We start from the raw sequence: 17,747 nt of genomic DNA, 5'->3' as shown, positions 1-17,747 counted from the left end.
TAGGAGAAGTGGGAAATGCATCATGAACGAGGCCATCGTAAGGTTACCTGGTCAAATGGGATTTCTGTAACTGCATGATTTCTGAAAATACTTTGGAAGGATCGCCATAATCTTGTTGGTTTCTACTAGTAGCTAGAGCTTCGGTGATTCTTCTTGAGTATAGCATCATGAAAGGTGGTTGTCACTGAATGTTCTCTCTTGGCTTGGCTCTCCCCTGGACAGCCCTCTACCAGATGACCTTGCCTGTTATTCTTCAGCATTTGTAAAATAATTTCCTTAAATGAACACTGGGTGTCCTGTAGGCAGCGTTCCTGAAGTCTTCCTACCCATGCTGTGTTGCATCAGCACCAAATCCAGCTGGTATGGGCAGAATTCTAGGTGCCAGCTGCCTGGTGACAGGCCCCTGAGCAAGCCTAATTCTCCTTCCCCAACCCTTGTGTGCCAGTATCTCACTTCCATTACACAGATGGGCCAATTCATATTAATGCTCACTGATTGCCACTTGCAATTTATCTGTGCGTGTGGAGGTGCAATTTGTTGCCATCCTCTGCGCCCGGGTTCATCTTTCAGAAGCCAAGAATATCAGGCCACTCAGAGGCTCCTGGAGGTAAGAATGAAAGGAGGCTGAGAAAAGTCTTTGACTATTTTCAAACTAGAGAGAAGATTTAAAGCAACTGGCAGCATTAATGGCGTAGGACGGAGCTTCTCCTTGGGGGAATGCTTGCAGCAGTCCTGAAGGACATTTCCTTTCCTGCTGTGACTTTGAAGCATATGGCTCATGCACAGAGAGACCTGGCTCAGCTCTCCTTGGTAGATCCAGATGTCTTGGAAGAGCACCCCAAAGACATCACTGGGAATGAGGATTATGCCACATGTGGATGCCTTAAACTCTTCAGTGAAACTTGACATTGAGGACTAGACTTCCACCATTATAGCTTTCTCTGGGCCCAACCACAATCAGTACTGTGTCTCCCCCTAATGAGAACAGCATCTACTCTCCCAGCTTAAAGGTGTTTAATGGGAATTATTGGGCATTGAGCTTTCCTCTTTACACATGCACCCCTGTGGCCTCCAAGCTAGCATTTCTCAAAATGGCTTCTGTAGAATGTTTTCATGGGTAATTGATAGATATTCCATGGAAAAAAAAGATTCCATTTTTGGAAAGACATTGATTCAGTGAATGCCTGTTTTTTGACTGATTGACCAGGGTAGAAGTTGGCTGTGGACTGACGTGCAATTGTTGTCAGTAATGTTGCCATCTACTGAAAGGTTTCTCTTGGCTCTTTCCCCAACAGTGACTATGGTTATGAGCGACACAGCAATGGTCAGTGCCTGCCAGCCTTTTGGTTCAATCCATCTTCTCTGTCGAAGGACTGCAGCTTGGGACAGAGTTACCTCAATAGTACTGGGTGAGTGTCTGAAGCAGTGGCCTTAGGAGGTCAACTTCTGCTGCTTTTCAGCCTGTGTTAAACTTACCGAATTACTTCTGATCAAAGGCCAGGCCTATTTCATTACAGCACTGATTTACTTGCTTTTGTTCATTTTAATAATGCAGCACAAATTTGCATTAATAGTGCAAATTTCATCTGAGAATAAGACCCCAGTTGCAAACAAAGAAACGAAAAGGTTCCTTGGAGGAAGGTGGCAATGATGATAATATATACATATCTTCATTTTTTGATACTTTATTTCAGAACTAGTTAATCACATGAGCCTACCTTTTACCTTCACATCCCTGTGTGGAAGGCCGAACAAATATTTCCCATGTGCATTTCCTGTTTTATAGATGTGGAAACTTGAGGCAGAAAAGAAGCTCATTGACTTTTCAAGAGTATACTAGTGTTAGTAGGAATGTGTTTCATTTTCTCTCTGTCCAGTCCTGACACATTGAAGGCATGCATTCTGATCTTTATAAATCTGGAGTCAGAATCTAAATTTTGTGTTTAATGATCTGTGTTGTGGGGTTTATCCAATATTATTTAAGAAATACCATAAAAGGGAAACCATTCTGTGACTTTCCCACAATTGTAACTGATATTTATGGACTTAGAAAATAGTGTGTGGAACTTATTTGGATTCTAATTCAGAAAAACTATTAAAAGACATTTTTGAGCCGTATGGGGAAATGGACTATGGTCTGGTGGTTAGTGATGTATTAATCAGAGTTTGCCAGAGATATGTTTTTCTATCTCCAATTGGAGATTATATATATATATATATATATATATAAAGAGATTTGTTATAATGAATGGGAGCACCCAGCTATGGAGGTGGGTAAGTCCAAATCCTGACATCCGCAGGGTGAGAGTTGGCAAGCTGGGGACCCAGGAGAACAGATGGTTTCTTTCCAGTCCGAGTCTGAACGCTGATGGTGAGCCAGGAAAGCTGATGTAGTTCCTGTCTGAAGGCCAGCAGTGTCAAAACGCAGGAAGAGCTGATGTTTCCATCTGAGTATGAAGGCAGAAAGAAAGCCACTGTCCAGTTTGAAGGCAGTCAGGCAGGACAAATTTTCTCTTATTCAGAAGAGGGTTAGCATTTTTGTTTTATTTAGGAGGAGGCCCACCCACATGAGGGAGGGCAATCTGTTTTACTCTGTCTACTGATTTAAATGTTAATCTCATCCAAAAACACCCTCAGAGAAACACCCAGAATAATGTTTGACCAAATATCTGGCCATCCTGAGGCCCATGCAAGTTGACACATAAAACTGACCATCACAGGTGATATCAGGTTATATCTAAATCTAAATATTTCTATTATATTAACTAAATATATTATATATTTAGGTGTCATATTGATATTTTGGTTAGGCTAAAAAAAGAAACCTTATCTTTTAGAGATACACGATGTATGGCATTTGTTTGTTTTTTGTTTTTTTTAAAACATCTTTATTGAAGTATAATTGCTTCACGATGGTGTGTTAGTTTCTGCTTTATAACAAAGTGAATCAGCTATACATATACATATATCCCCATATCTCCTCCCTCCTGCATCTCCCTCCCTCCCACCCTCGCCATCCCACCCCCCCAGGCGGTCACAAAGCACCGAGCTGATCTCCCTGTGCTATGTGGCTGCTTCCCACTAGATATCTATTTTACATTTGGTAGTGTATATATGTCCATGACACTCTCTCACCCTGTCACATCTCAACTCTCCCCCTCCCCATATCCTCAAGTCCATTCTTTAGTAGGTCTGTGTCTTTATTCCCATCTTGCCACTAGGTTCTTCATGACCTTTTTTTTTTCCCTTAGATTCCATATAGATGTGTTAGCATACTGTATTTGTTTTTCTCTTTCTGACTTACTTCACTCTGTATGACAGACTCTAACTCCATCCACCTCATTACAAATACCCCCATTTCATTTCTTTTTATGGCTGAGTAATATTCCATTGTATATATGTGCCACATCTTCTTTATCCATTCATCCGATGATGGACACTTAGGTTGCTTCCATGTCCTGGCTATTGTAAATAGAGCTGCAATGAACATTTTGGTACATGACTCTTTTTGAATTATGGTTTTCTCAGGGTATATGCCCAGTAGTGGGATTGCTGGGTCGTATGGTAGTTCTATTTGTAGTTTTTTAAGGAACCTCCATACTGTTCTCCATAGTGGCTGTATCAATTTACATTCCCACCAACAGTGCAAGAGTGTTCCCTTTTCTCCACACCCTCTCCAGCATTTATTGATTCTAGATTTTTTGATGATGGCCATTCTGACCGGTGTGAGATGATACCTCATTGTAGTTTTGATTTGCATTTCTCTAATGATTAATGATGTTGAGCATTCTTTCATGTGTCTGTTGGCCATCTGTATATCTTCTTTGGAGAAATGTCTGTTTAGGTCTTCTGCCCATTTTTGGATTGGGTTGTTTGTTTTTTTGTTATTGAGCTGCATGAGCTGCTTGTAAATCTTGGAGATTAATCCTTTGTCAGTTGCTTCATTTGCAAATATTTTCTCCCATTCTGAGGGTTGTCTTTTGGTCTTGTTTATGGTTTCCTTTGCTGTGCAAAAGCTTTTACGTTTCATTAGGTCCCATTTGTTTATTTGTGTTTTTATTTCCATTTCTCTAGGAGCTGGGTCAAAAAGGATCTTGCTGTGATGTATGTCATACAGTGTTCTGCCTATGTTTTCCTCTAAGAGTTTGATAGTGTCTGGCTTTACACTTAGGTCTTTAATCCATTTTGAGTTTATTTTTGTGTATGGTGTCAGGGAGTGTTCTAATTTCATACTTTTACATGTACCTGTCCAGTTTTCCCAGCACCACTTATTGAAGAGGCTGTCTTTTCTCCACTGTATATGCTTGCCTCCTTTATCAAAGATAAGGTGACCATATGTACGTGGGTTTATCTCTGGGCTTTCTATCCTGTTCCATTGATCTATATTTCTGTTTTTGTGCCAGTACCAAACTGTCTTGTTTACTGTAGCTTTGTAATATAGTCTGAAGTCAGGGAGCCTGATTCCTCCAGCTCCATTTTTCCATCTCAAGATTGCTTTGGCTATTTGTGGTCTTTTGTGTCTCCATACAAATTGTGAAATTTTTTGTTCTAGTTCTGTGAAAAATGCCAGTGGTAGTTTGATAGGGATTGCATTGAATCTGTAGATTGCTTTGGGTAGTAGAGTCATTTTCACAATGTTGATTCTTCCAATCCAAGAACATGGTATATCTCTCCATCTATTTGTATCATCTTTAATTTCTTTCATCAGTGTCCTATAATTTTCTGCATACAGGTCTTTTGTCTCCTTAGGTAGGTTTATTCCTAGATATTTTATTCTTTTTGTTGCAATGGCAAATGAGAGTGTTTTCTTAATTTCACTTTCAGATATTTCATCATTAGTATATAGGAATGCAAGAGATTTCTGTGCATTAATTTTGTATCCTGCTACTTTACCAAATTCATTGATTAGCTCTAGTAGTTTTCTGGTAGCAGTTTTAGGATTCTCTATGTATAGTATCATGTCATCTGCAAACAGTGACAGCTTTACTTCTTCTTTTCCGATTTGGATTCCTTTTATTTCTTTTTCTTCTCTGATTGCTGTGGCTAACACTTCCAAAACTATGTTGAATAATAGTGGTGAGAGTGGGAAACCTTGTCTTCTTCCTGATCTTAGGGGAAATGGTTTCAGTTTTTCACCATTGAGGACAATGTTGGCTGTGGGTTTGTCATATATGGCCTTTATTATGTTGAGGAAAGTTCCCTCTATGCCTACTTTCTGCAGGGCTTTTATCATAAATGGGTGTTGAATTTTGTCGAAAGCTTTCTCTGCATCTATTGAGATGATCATATGGTTTTTCTCTTTCAGTTTGTTAATATGATGTATCACGTTGATTGATTTGCGTATATTGAAGAATCCTTGCATTCCTGGGATAAACCCCACTTGATCATGGTGTATGATCCTTTTAATGTGCTGTTGGATTCTGTTTGCTAGTATTTTGTTGAGGATTTTTGCATCTATGTTCATCAGTGATATTGGCCTGTAGTTTTCTTTCTTTGTGACATCTTTGTCTGGTTTTGGTATCAGGGTGATGGTGGCCTCGTAGAATGAGTTGGGGAGTGTTCCTCCCTCTGCAATATTTTGGAAGAGTTTGAGAAGGATAGATGTTAGCTCTTCTCTAAATGTTTGATAGAATTCGCCTGTGAAGCCATCTGGTCCTGGGCTTTTGTTTGTTGGAAGATTTTTTATCACAGTTTCAATTTCAGTGCTTGTGATTGGTCTGTTTATATTTTCTATTTCTTCCTGGTTCAGTCTCGGTAGGTTGTGCATTTCTAAAAATCTGTCCATTTCTTCCAGGTTGTCCATTTTATTGGCATAGAGTTGCTTGTAGTAATCTCTCATGATCGTTTGTATTTCTGCAGTGTCAGTGGTTACTTCTCCTTTTTCATTTCTAATTCTATTGATTTGAGTCTTCTCCCTTTTTCTCTTGATGAGTCTGGCTAATGGTTTATCAATTTTGTTTATCTTCTCGAAGAACCAGCTTTTAGTTTCATTGATTTTTGCTATTGTTTCCTTCATTTCTTTTTCATTTACTTCTGATCTGATCTTTACGATTTCTTTCTTTCTGCTAGCTTTGGGGTTTTTTTGCTCTTCTTTCTCTAATTGCTTTAGGTGCAAGGTTAGGTTGTTTATTCGAGATGTTTCCTGTTTCTTGAGGTAGGCTTGTATTGCTATAAACTTCCCTCTTAGCACTGCTTTTGCTGCGTCCCATAGGTTTTGGGTCGTCGTATCTCCATTGTCATTTGTTTCTAGGTATTTTTTGATTTCCCCTTTGATTTCTTCAGTGATCACTTCATTATTAAGTAGTGTATTGTGTAGCCTCCATGTGTTTGTATTTTTTACAGATCTTTTCCTGTAATTGATATCTAGTCTCATAGCGTTGTGGTCGGAAAGATACTTGATACGATTTCAATTTTCTTAAATTTACCAAGGCTTGATTTGTGACCCAAGATATGATCTATCCTGGAGAATGTTCCATGAGCACTTGAGAAGAATGTGTATTCTGTTGTTTTTGGGTAGAATGGCCTATAAATATCAGTTAAGTCCATCTTGTTTAATGTATCATTTAAAGCTTGTGTTTCTTTATTTATTTTCATTTTGGATGATCTGTCCATTGGTGAAAGTGGGGTGTTAAAGTCCCCTACTATGATTGTGTTACTGTTGATTTCCCCTTTTATGGCTGTTAGTATTTGCCTTATGTATTGAGGTGCTCCTATGTTGGGTGCATAAATATTTACAATTGTTATATCTTCCTCTTGGATCGATCACTTGATCATTATATAGTGTCCTTCTTTGTCTCTTGTAATAGTCTTTATTTTAAAGTCTATTTTGTCTGATATGAGAATTGCTACTCCAGCTTTCTTTTGATTTCCATTTGCATGGAATATCTTTTTCCATCCCCTCACTTTCAGTCTGTAAGTGTCTCTAGGTCTGAAGTGGGTCTCTTGTAGACAGCATATATATGGGTCTTGTTTTTGTATCCATTCAACCAGTCTGTGTCTTTTGGTGGAACCATTTAATCCATTTACATTTAAGGTAATTATCGACATGTATGTTCCTATTCCCATTTTCTTAAAATTTTTTGGGTTTGTTATTGTAGGTGTTTTCCTTCTCTTGTGTTTCTTGCCTAGAGAAGTTCCTTTAGCATTTGTTGTAAAGCTGGTTTGGTGGTGCTGAACTCTCTCAGCTTTTGCTTGTCTGTAAAGGTTTTAATTTCTCCATCAAATCTGAATGAGATCCTTGCTGGGTAGAGTAACCTTGGTTGTAGGTTTTTCTTCTTCATGACTTTAAGTATATCCTGCCACTCCCTTCTGGCTTGCAGAGTTTCTGCCTAAAGATCAGCTGTTAACCTTATGGGGATTCCCTTGTGTGTTATTTGTTTTTTTTCCCTTGCTGCTTTTAATATGTTTTCTTTATATTTAATTTTTGATAGTTTGATTAATATGTGTCTTGGCGTGTTTCTCCTTGGATTTATCCTGTATGGGACTCTCTGTGCTTCCAGGACTTGATTAACTATTTCCTTTCCCATATTAGGGAAGTTTTCAACTATAATCTCTTCAAATATTTTCTCAATCCCTTTCTTTTTCTCTTCTTCTTCTGGGACCCCTATAATTCGAATGTTGGTGCGTTTAATGTTGTCCCAGAGGTCTCTGAGACTGTCCTCAGTTCTTTTCATTCTTTTTTCTTTATTCTGTTCCACAGCAGTGAATTCCACCATTCTGTCTTCCAGGTCACTTATCCATTCTTCTGCCTCAGTTATTCTGCTATTGATCCCATCTAGAGTATTTTTAATTTCATTTATTGTGTTTTTCATCATTGCTTGGTTCCTCTTTTGTTCTTCTACGTCCTTGTTAAATGTTTCTTGCATTTTGTCTATTCTATTTCCAAGATTTTGGATCATCTTTACTATCATTATTCTGAATTCTTTTTCAGGTAGACTGCCTATTTCCTCTTCATTTGTTAGGTCTGGTGTGTTTTGACCCTGCTCCTTCACCTGCTGTGTGGTTTTTTGTCTTCTCATTTTGCTTATCTTACTGTGTTTGGGGTCTCCTTTTCACAGGCTGCAGGTTCATAGTTCCCGTTGTTTTTGGTATCTGTCCCCAGTGGCTAAGGTTGGTTCAGTGGGTTGTGTAGGCTTCCTGGTGGAGGGGACTAGTGCCTGTGTTCTGGTGGATGAGGTTGGATCTCGTCTTTCTGGTGGGCACGTCTACGTCTGGTGGTTGTTTTAAAATATATAGAAAAAAGGGATAGGTTTAGTAAATTTTGAAGATAAGTTAATGAGGGCATGGGTATTTATGATACTGTTTTCTCTCATTTGTGCATATTTGAGAATTCTGATATTGAAAAGTTAAAAAGAGAGGAAAGGAAGGAAGGGAAGGAGGGAGGGAGGGAGAGGGAGAGAAGAAGGGGTGGAAAGAGGGAAAGAGGGAGGGAGGGAGGGAGAGAGTAGGTACCTCACCAATAGACCAGCATTACTTGACAGTTGCCCTTCTCACTTCTCACGTGAGCTGCAATACAGAGGAGAGGATGTTCATGTTTCCATTTATGTACTTTTGTATTTGAAATTTTAAAAGTTTTTTTAATTTTAAAAAATTACCAAAATAATATATACCACTCTCAGAGCATCTCACCCTAAGGGATTTTTGTTGAGTTATCACATCTGCTGGTTTCATCCGTTCCATTCAAACTTTTCGCAGAAGGAGGGAAAAAACATAGACACATACATCAAATATTCTTATCTCTGATTGAATAAAGAAATAAGCTGTGATTTATTTGAAGAAAAACACAAAATCTGAGAAAAATACAAATAACATTTTTACAGCAATGGGTCGGTGAGGTCTTCAGCATCTAGCATTGTGGAAGAAATTGAAAAGGGCTGGTGAAATAACTAAACTTAATGGTGAAGAAATGCCAAAGACAGGAGTTTTATCACTTGCATGTACCAGCATGTTTAGACATTGTAAAGGGCATTAGGAGCCCCTGAAGCTAATTTCAGAAGTGATTTTTTTTCACTGTCAGTCAGGGGAGTTATACTATTCTCTCTTTGGTATTAATGAGAGGAGGCTGAAGTACAGAGGGGTCTAATTGTTCCAGATGCTACTCAAATCACTGTAATAAGGCAGAATAAAGGCTGATGACCCCTCACTTTTCAGTTTATTGAGAATATATATGTATTTTAATTTTATAATTATATACATATATTTACACATACACACATTTTTCAGCTACCCCTAAATAGGTTTCACCATTCCTTTGGTAAACTCAGTATGTGAAACCCAAATAAATCCTAACCCATATAAAATAAAACATCAGAGATGAATAATTTATAATATTCTATTCAATGGGAGTTTTCATCTATGCCCTATAAAACTAAAATTTCAATTAAAAAAGTGGTTCAGCAATATGTGTCCAGGTATATAAATGTTTGTCAATGCAGTTATGTTTATTAATCACACAATCACAAACATTACTTCCTAGGGCTCCACCTCCACTCTCTGAAGGTTGTTCCTATCAGTGGGTATTACCTGAGAGCATCTGACCCTAAGGGATTTTTCCTGAGTTATCACATCTGCTGGTTTCATCCATTCCATTTAAACTTTCTGCAGAAAAGCATCAGCATCAGTGAGCAAGTTTGTGTAAAAGGAACATATGATTAATACCAGTCATCAGCAGATAGGATGAATGCCCTGCTCTCAAAAGTAAGGGGCTCACAGGTGGAAGAGTGACCACCTGCATAGCGCCCTGTGGGCTAAGGTCGGGGAGGGGAGTATCAATCATAACCCCACAGATGAACATATTGTCTAAACTACACATTTACATCAGGAATAGGAAGACCATTAGCTGGGACAGGGGCCTGAAATCACCCTCAAAGTAGGCCCCAATATCATCAAATTCCCATTTGCAGTGTCTGTAGCCAACTCAAGAGCTGGCAAGAGATAAAGTGTAGATGAAATTGAAAAAGAACTTTCTGCCCTTCTGAATACCACTCCAGTCCCTGACCCCAGACGTCACTTGGCTCTATGTTGATTCAGTGGCATTTCATAAGCACAGATTCAGTAATCTGTTGTAGCTGCTACAATGCTGCCATTAAATATTTAGCTTTTCACTTACAGATGTTTAATTACAAAAAAAATACATGTTTTCTCTGTTTAAAAAGCCAATTTAGATTATCAATCCTGGCCCCCTTTCCCACACAAGTGTGATCTGTTTGATATGCATGTTTCTAAACACTTTCCTTTGCATTTGTCAGTGAATAATTATGCCAAGAAAAAAAATAAACAAAATTAATTTGGTTGTTTTTATATGCAGTTTCCTACTAGATGTGTTGTTCTTCTAGTTCCCGTTTTCATTCAGAAACATAACTTAAACATCTTTCCAAGTCAGAGTATATAAGGCTACTCTCCATCTAATTTCTTTTAACTCCCTAGGATTCAAGCACCTGGGATTATGTAGTCATCCCTTTCATGGACATTTTGGTCATTTCCTGTTTTGTACCGCTATAAACAATGCTGCAGTTAGCGTTCTCATAACATAATAATTGTTACTAAAACACTACAACAATAATTAGTTTCTTTTGGCAATTGAAGGTCTTTCTGATAGCTCCTAAAGCAAATTCCACCCAGTCAGCTGATTACTTCTTAGAGCTGAGTATCCAGGCATTGCCACATATCTCCCCCATTAAGGGTTGAAACACCAGCTTCCTGCCCACGCACTGCCTGTGAGTCCCACACATGAGAGACTCAGTTATATTAACTGCCATCCTCCTTTAAAACATGGACACCAATGGATTCTGTAAGGGAACACTGAGAGGAAGGGCAAGCAGGATTTCCCAAATTAAGAAGTTGTGAAGCAAGTTATTGTAGGCAAAGGAACAAGAGATGGTGAAAAGGCCATGCTGGTAATTTTCTCAAGGACACGCCCTGATGTCTGTGCCTGGAAGTCTATAGAATTAAGGAGCCACTGGGCCCCGTGAGTCCCTCCAATGCCTGTTTTAAGCCATCCACGAGCATCTCGGGTTGTCAGCACAGAATCCGTGTTAGCTTCAGGCTGGGATGAAGTGCAGAGGAATCACAAGGGCAGGGTTGGTTTGAGAGTTCTTGCCTCCGTAGATTTCACTCACCAGGCACCTCACTTGCCTCACCCAGTCCCTTACAGCAGGGCACAGATTGCAGCCATGCAATCTCAAGCCAAACTTGAGTTGAACAGGTCTACTAAACAATCCTCCCTTGTCAATCAAGCTTCACAAGCAAATCTGCCAGTAGCACCTTTCTGCGAGTTGACTTGAAAGCCTGCAGGTAAACCTTCCTTTTATTTTTTTTTAAGGCCTCACTTTGTAAATGGTTATGGTTGCTCTCACGGTTAGTTTATTACCCTGTGTATATAAACAATGTTCTCAGGTTCACTCACTTCACTGTGATGGAAACATTCCAGCATTGGTTATTATTATTCCCAATAGAAATGCTATTTTAAGGAGATGCCAAAATTGTTACCAGCTTCACTGTGTAGAAGTGAACAGGTGTGCAGTTTTTGTTTCAGTCTTAGCAAGGTCTTAGAAAAGAGAGTTGGAATAAGTATTGAAATAGGTACAGAATGTCCCTCCAGGTGGCTGTAGCCACCAGTCTTTAGGGCTCGGTCCAGTGGTCTCAAGTGTCCAATGTCCACACCACAGGACAGCGTGTGGGCATGCTTCTACCACGTTCTCCCTGCCTCTTTTCACCCTTTCCTTCATGCCTTCCACAAGCCATTCCATGGAAAGCAAGGAGGCTGGTAATGGGGCCTCAGCCTGTTATGGGTACAGAGTGAACTCAAAGGGGGGATGTGTTGTTTGGTGAAAAATAGAGTTACTTTAGAATGAAACAAATGAAGAGTCTTAATCCAATCTCTGCCATTTACCTTTATCTTTAGCAAGTGACTTCCTTTCTTTGAGATTTAGTTTCATAACCTATAAAATTTTGCTATTTGCTTTTGGAGGTTGATTAAATATGATACTGTATATGAAGCATGCAGCATAGAGCCTAGCAGATAGTAGTCACTTTACAAAATGCAGATGCCATCACCAGCATCTGGACTTTTGGAGTGAAGGGCTCCTCTGGAGTGAAGGTAAAAAGAGAGGGAAAACTTCCTTTTATTGTGTATCTATAGTCGAGACATTTATTTCATACTTAATAGTCATGACAGTACTGAGATCTAGAACACATTTAACCTAAGCCCTTGTTTGGTCATCGGTAAAACTGAAATAATAGCTTGTGTAGGCTCATAAAGTCACATAATTAGTAACCACTGTACATCAAAACACATGTCTGCCCCAGTACCACTCAAGGCAGATAATACATTTACCTGATTAGTAAACGAGTCCCTTTTCTTCAAATAAAATGAAATCAATATTCATTTGTATATCATCTGGCATTTAGTGCTGAAATAACCTCAAATTCATTCCTCTGTTTCTCCATCGATGACTATAAATATCTCAGTTTGCACATACAGAAGCCCAAGCTTATTTAGTTGTACTTATATATGGTTAAATCTTGTTTATACTGTTTTGGATCCAGGGAACATGATACAAATTTAAGTTGCCAAATTAACTAGGATGTTGCTCGTTTCATGCCAACCGTAAAAGATTCTGTAAATGTAAAATAAAGTGGACATTGGGCTGGTTTGTTCTAAGAAGCCAAGATAATCTTCTCAAGGGACAGATTTCTTTTTGCTATTAAGCCAGAGATATTTCTAGATGTGTTTATAAAAAAGTGGGTATAGAAATTTTTGTCTGTGGAGTTTCTTTAGAGGAGCCATTAATCCCTCCCGAAAGAATGTAAATGTACAGTGACAGTTCTTATTGATCCTCAGGGTTAGTTTCTCAATAGTCAATGGGAATATTTACTCAGGAAGTTAAAAAAAAGGATTTTAAAATAGCATTTATTCAGTATCTATATAAAAATACTTAGTGGGTCCAGGAAAAATTATATACACATAAAGTATAGCAAAATAGCAATCTCCATACTGTCAACATACATTTAGAATGTTTTAAAAATGCTTTCTATATAAAGCAGAAACTAACACACCATTGTAAAGCAGTTGTACTCTAATAAAGGTGTTAAAAAATAAATAAATAAAAATGCTTTCTATAAACAGATTCCTTTCTACATCAGCTATGAAAACATTTAGACCTTGGTTATCCTGCCACTGTGCTCTGGGGTTGCTATTTCCAGGGTCTCTGGGGGCTGTGGTCATTTCCCAAGTGATCCCATTTCTGATCCTGATGGGGGTCTTGATGTTCAGTCTGATTTATTCAGCAAGCTTTGTCAATGTGCATCACAGAGAATAACTGGTCCTAAAAGTGGTGCATGTGTTTCAAGTCCACAGAAAGGAAATCACTTGCATTGTTTATAGACCCAGCACTGCAAGGGCCCAAGTCACTGTTTTCTTGGAACTCACCCATGCAGTCTCACAGCAAACGCTCCATAACTGTCTGTTGCTGCAAAGTTGATTTTTCAGAATATCTTTCTTAGATGCATTTTCCCATATTTTTATGGGATGGCATTAGGGTTGGAAATGAAGAAGGTGTATGTGGAGATCTGGTTCCTCACATCGCTGTCCTTGCCCACATCCGTGGTATTGGCAATAACGATCCTCATCCGTGTGGTATGGCATCATGGCAGGAGAGTTCCAAACTCAGTCCCAAGGCCCATAGCCACTACTTGCCCCCTGTGTGAGCTTGGCAAGCCCTCTAAACTGCATCTCTTTTTTTTCTCATGTGCAAACAGAGGGATTGTGTTGGATGATCTTTGAGATCCCTTCAGGTTCTGACCTGTCCATGACCAATTTGCAATGATTCAGTATTAGGATTCCTCGGACTGCAGATGCTTAAAAGTAGGGAAATTTTCCTTCTATAAATTTGTTGTGCAACTACTTGACTCCAGCAGTGGATTCCATGAGCCATTCTCATGATTTTTGATGCTGTCATTTAGTTTAACTTGGCCATATGTCTCACTTCATCAAGTTGGCATTCAGAATGAAGTTACATTCTATTTACTGTTCACATTAAATGACTTGTGCTTCCATCCTACTTAATGCAAGAGAAGTTTTCTCCCCTCGACCTAGTCTTCTGTCTGATGAGAGTCCCCTAATCCCAAGGTCTGCTTACTCAGTTTAAGGGGAAAGTCCTGAGAGCTATTGCCTTGAGGAGAGAAACTTGGAGAACCTGCTTAGTCAGCCATGGAACCCTATTCTTTCTGAATGTTGGGGTTATGGCTGCTACATAGGATTATTGTTGAAATATGCACACATTGGGTCTAGAAAGATTTTAAGTGTTAGCCATACACTGTCCCCAGAACCAGCTCCCTTCTCTGTCCCCAGGGCTTGCCCCATTTCTCGTTTCAAGTTAAGTGTCATTGTAACAAGGCGGTTTTCCCTTGAAAAACAAAGACACATAGTACAAGCCAAGAAATTAAACTATTTAAATTATTCTCGTGTGCACAAATGAGGCTCAACAGAGCTCAGTGACAACAAGACCTCCCTTGGCTATAAGAAAACCTAGAGTTCTAGCTCTTTCTTGGTCATTTCGTGTAACAACTACTGTGAAAAAAGAGGAGATATCAAAGGAAAACATAATTTCTACACTGATTTTTAATGAATGAATAGAAGCTTGACAGAGTAAAGACCATCCCAGGCAGAATGAACAACACAGGCAGAAGAAGACATGTAGACTTCAACCTGGCCTGAGCTCAGGAAGCATGTCAGGCAGTGGAAAGAGCTAAAGCTGAAAAAAAAATGCATTGAGGACAGATCATGGAGCTCTCCTTTAAACCTGAACTTTACCCTTTATGGATAAGCCATAGTCAGTTTTGAATGATTTTAAGGAAGGAATTGATGTGGTCTGATTTGATCTTAAGATAATCTTGGCAGTAAGAGCATGGCTTCTCTTTTCAGGGAACTTGCTGTATAAGAGCAAGCTAATATTTAAAACTTTAAATACTAATTTTTTACTACCTTTTGATATTTTAATATTTATTAAGGTCTTGCAATGTGCCAAATTCTATGCTAAGTCCTTTTGAATGCATTATCTCATTTAATCCTCCCAAGAACTTTAGGGAAAAATTCTGTAATTATCCCATTTTACAGGCAGAGAACCCAAACATTAGAGTCTGTGTAAATTGCCCAAGTTTATCTAATGAGTAAGAGCCTGCATTTAAACTCAGACTATTTGGTTCCACAACACTAGTTTTAACCACCAGGGCAGTGATCTTTAATCCTGGCTGCACACTAGAATCACCAGGGGAACTTAAAAACAAAAACACACTGATGCCCAGAATTCTCAATTAATCCATAATTTCTGGGGGCAGGGTCTTGACATCACATACAGTGTTGTGGTTGACTAAACTAGACTATATTGTCAACTTAGCATACACTGAATAGTCATAAACATCTATATCAAACATCTGTACCATAAACATCTGTACAAAATCATAAATTAAAAAAAACCTGCTGAATAGCAAAATCACAGGATATGAAGACTGCCACTGTTTTTTCCAGTTTTACTCTCACAAAGAAAAACTATGGCCTTCCTCTTTTTTTTAAGACTGGCAGGCAGCCAGAAGGAAAATCAAAGAGGGTAGGGGTAAAAAGGAAAAGGTGACAGAGGAGTATCAAGAAAGGAAGGAAGAGAATAGCTGAAACTGGGGTTGTTGAAGTAACAAGACACTATCTACAGATGAACGGTCGGTAATATCAAAGGTATATTTGCAGAATGTTTCCTCTCAGTAATTGTACAAAGACTCCCTTGCCATTACAAAGCATTTTTATTCTTGGCAGATTGAAGAATGTTTTACCAACTAAATGCATCCCAGTAATATTCAGAGCTTAGGTCCAACATAATCATAAGTTGCCTTGTTATTACAGAGGTAAGCAACCCCATTTAATAACATACTAAATGTATTATTCCTTTATGTAACTCAGACCCAGGGATTGCTGCTGGGATGCAAATTGAACCATTCTGTAATGCAGGTGTGTGCTTACTTGAGTAAATGAACTCTGTATTTCTGCACAATTTTCTTCTAAATTTCGGGAACTGGTCTGGTAGGGCTAATGTGATGCCATTTTCATCCAGGAAATAAAATGGTTTCAGAATGGTTTTTAATGAGCATTTTTAAAAAATTACCAGCAGTCTTCTCTGTGGCAGAATCCCAGAGGGATGGATTCGTGCTTTGAGTTTAAGCAGGACTCCTGCTGCTGCAGGATTCAGGAAAGCCTGTGGCGATGATTGGTCAGAACAGCGACAAACAAAAGGAATGTTCTCTAGCCGATGCTTCCACTGGAGATGGTGGGCCCATGCCTCCATAGCTGCTCACCAAGATAGAGTCACAGGTGTGCTTGGATGCTAAGTGACTAAAAATTATAACCTGCCTTTAATTTGCATAGTGCCTTGCCTCCGAAACACACAGGGAGTTTCTGATGCATGTTTCTGATACACGCAGTGAGTTTAACTCACTGGGATGCCATAATTACCGTGTGACATTGCTGGTCATTTTCTGCTACCATTGCTGGTAACAGAATGTCACCATTCTCCAGTGTCTGCACGGTATTTTTCTTCTTTCCCATCTGCCCTTATTTTCTTTCACATCAGCCTACAGTCATAAGCATCTACAATGGACTTTTCAAAATATCAGATGGGGTGATGCTCAAGATGCTCAGACATGGCAATGACCAATCAGAATGAGTAGGGATCTTAGTGTAGGAGCAGGGTTTGGGAGGCTTCCTGGTGTTCTAGGTATTAACCCATTCGCTTCTGGATTGCCAGGAGAAGCAGGGACTCCAAGGATAGGGTCAACATAGCTGGGTTGGTGGGTGAGATGCTTGAAGGGTTTGGGGCGGTGGTAAGACCCAACTGTTAGGCAGATATTTCCACATTTAACCTCGTACAGTCATCCCAGTGTGAACCTCCTGATTATCAGCCTTGCATGTCTGGGGCACGAGGATGCTCTCAAGGAGCTTAAAGTTCACAGTCACACACAGGAAGAAAATCATAAAAGGCATAAATGACTCCCATCAAGTAAATCATAAGGATTCCTATAAGAGTTTAGAGGACAGATATCTCACTCCATTTAAAGAGGCAGTACAGTGCAGTGGTAAAGAGTACACGTATTCTAGAGACAAATTGTCTAGGGTCCTAGCTGTGTAGTCTTGAGAAAACTAGTTAAGTTCTATGAATCTTAATTTCATCTGTATATTGGGAATAATAATACCTTCCTTATTAGGGATATTCTGAAGGCAAATCATGTTAAGAACTTAGTACAATGACTAGAACATATTAAGCACTCTCTAAATATGAACTTCTTATGATTTTACTATCATAGTCAGGAAAAGACAGGAGGTAAGCTGCCACTTGAAGTGTGGATAAGGGAGATTGGTTCAAGATGGCGGAGTAGAAGGACATGCTGTCACTCCCTCTTGCGAGAGCACCAGAATCACAACTAACTGCTGACCAATCATCGACAAGAAGAGACTGGAACTCACCAAAAAAGATACCCCACATCCAAAGACAAAGAGAAGCCACAATGAGATGGTAGGAGGGGTGCAATCACAATAAAATCAGATCCCATAACTGCTGGCTGGGTGACTCACAAACTGGAGAACACTAACACCACAGAAGTCCACCCACTGGAGTGAAGGTTCTGAGCCCCACGTCAGGCTTCCCAACCTGCAGGTCCAGCAACGGGAGGAGGAATTCCTAGAGAATCAGACTTTGAAGGCTAGC

General features: G+C 39.3%; 1 protein-coding gene across 7 annotated transcripts in view; it reads left to right on the top strand.

Moving 5' to 3' along the window:
* The window catches only part of SORCS1 (sortilin related VPS10 domain containing receptor 1), a 584,051-nt gene that overhangs the window by 471,944 nt on the left and 94,360 nt on the right, over window positions 1–17,747 (top strand). For all 7 annotated transcript variants that reach the window (XM_082408268.1, XM_082408264.1, XM_082408269.1 and 4 more), the window contains exon 17: window positions 1,296–1,409. In XM_082408268.1, coding sequence (XP_082264394.1) covers window positions 1,296–1,409 — 114 coding nt within the window. The remainder of the gene's footprint in view (window positions 1–1,295; window positions 1,410–17,747) is intronic.

The sequence above is a fragment of the Balaenoptera borealis genome, assembly GCF_965194805.1.
Source record: "Balaenoptera borealis genome assembly, chromosome: 10".
Lineage (NCBI taxonomy): Eukaryota > Metazoa > Chordata > Mammalia > Artiodactyla > Balaenopteridae > Balaenoptera > Balaenoptera borealis.
The sequence above is the reverse complement of the archived record's forward strand: the minus strand, read 5'-3'. Positions and strand labels throughout refer to the sequence as shown.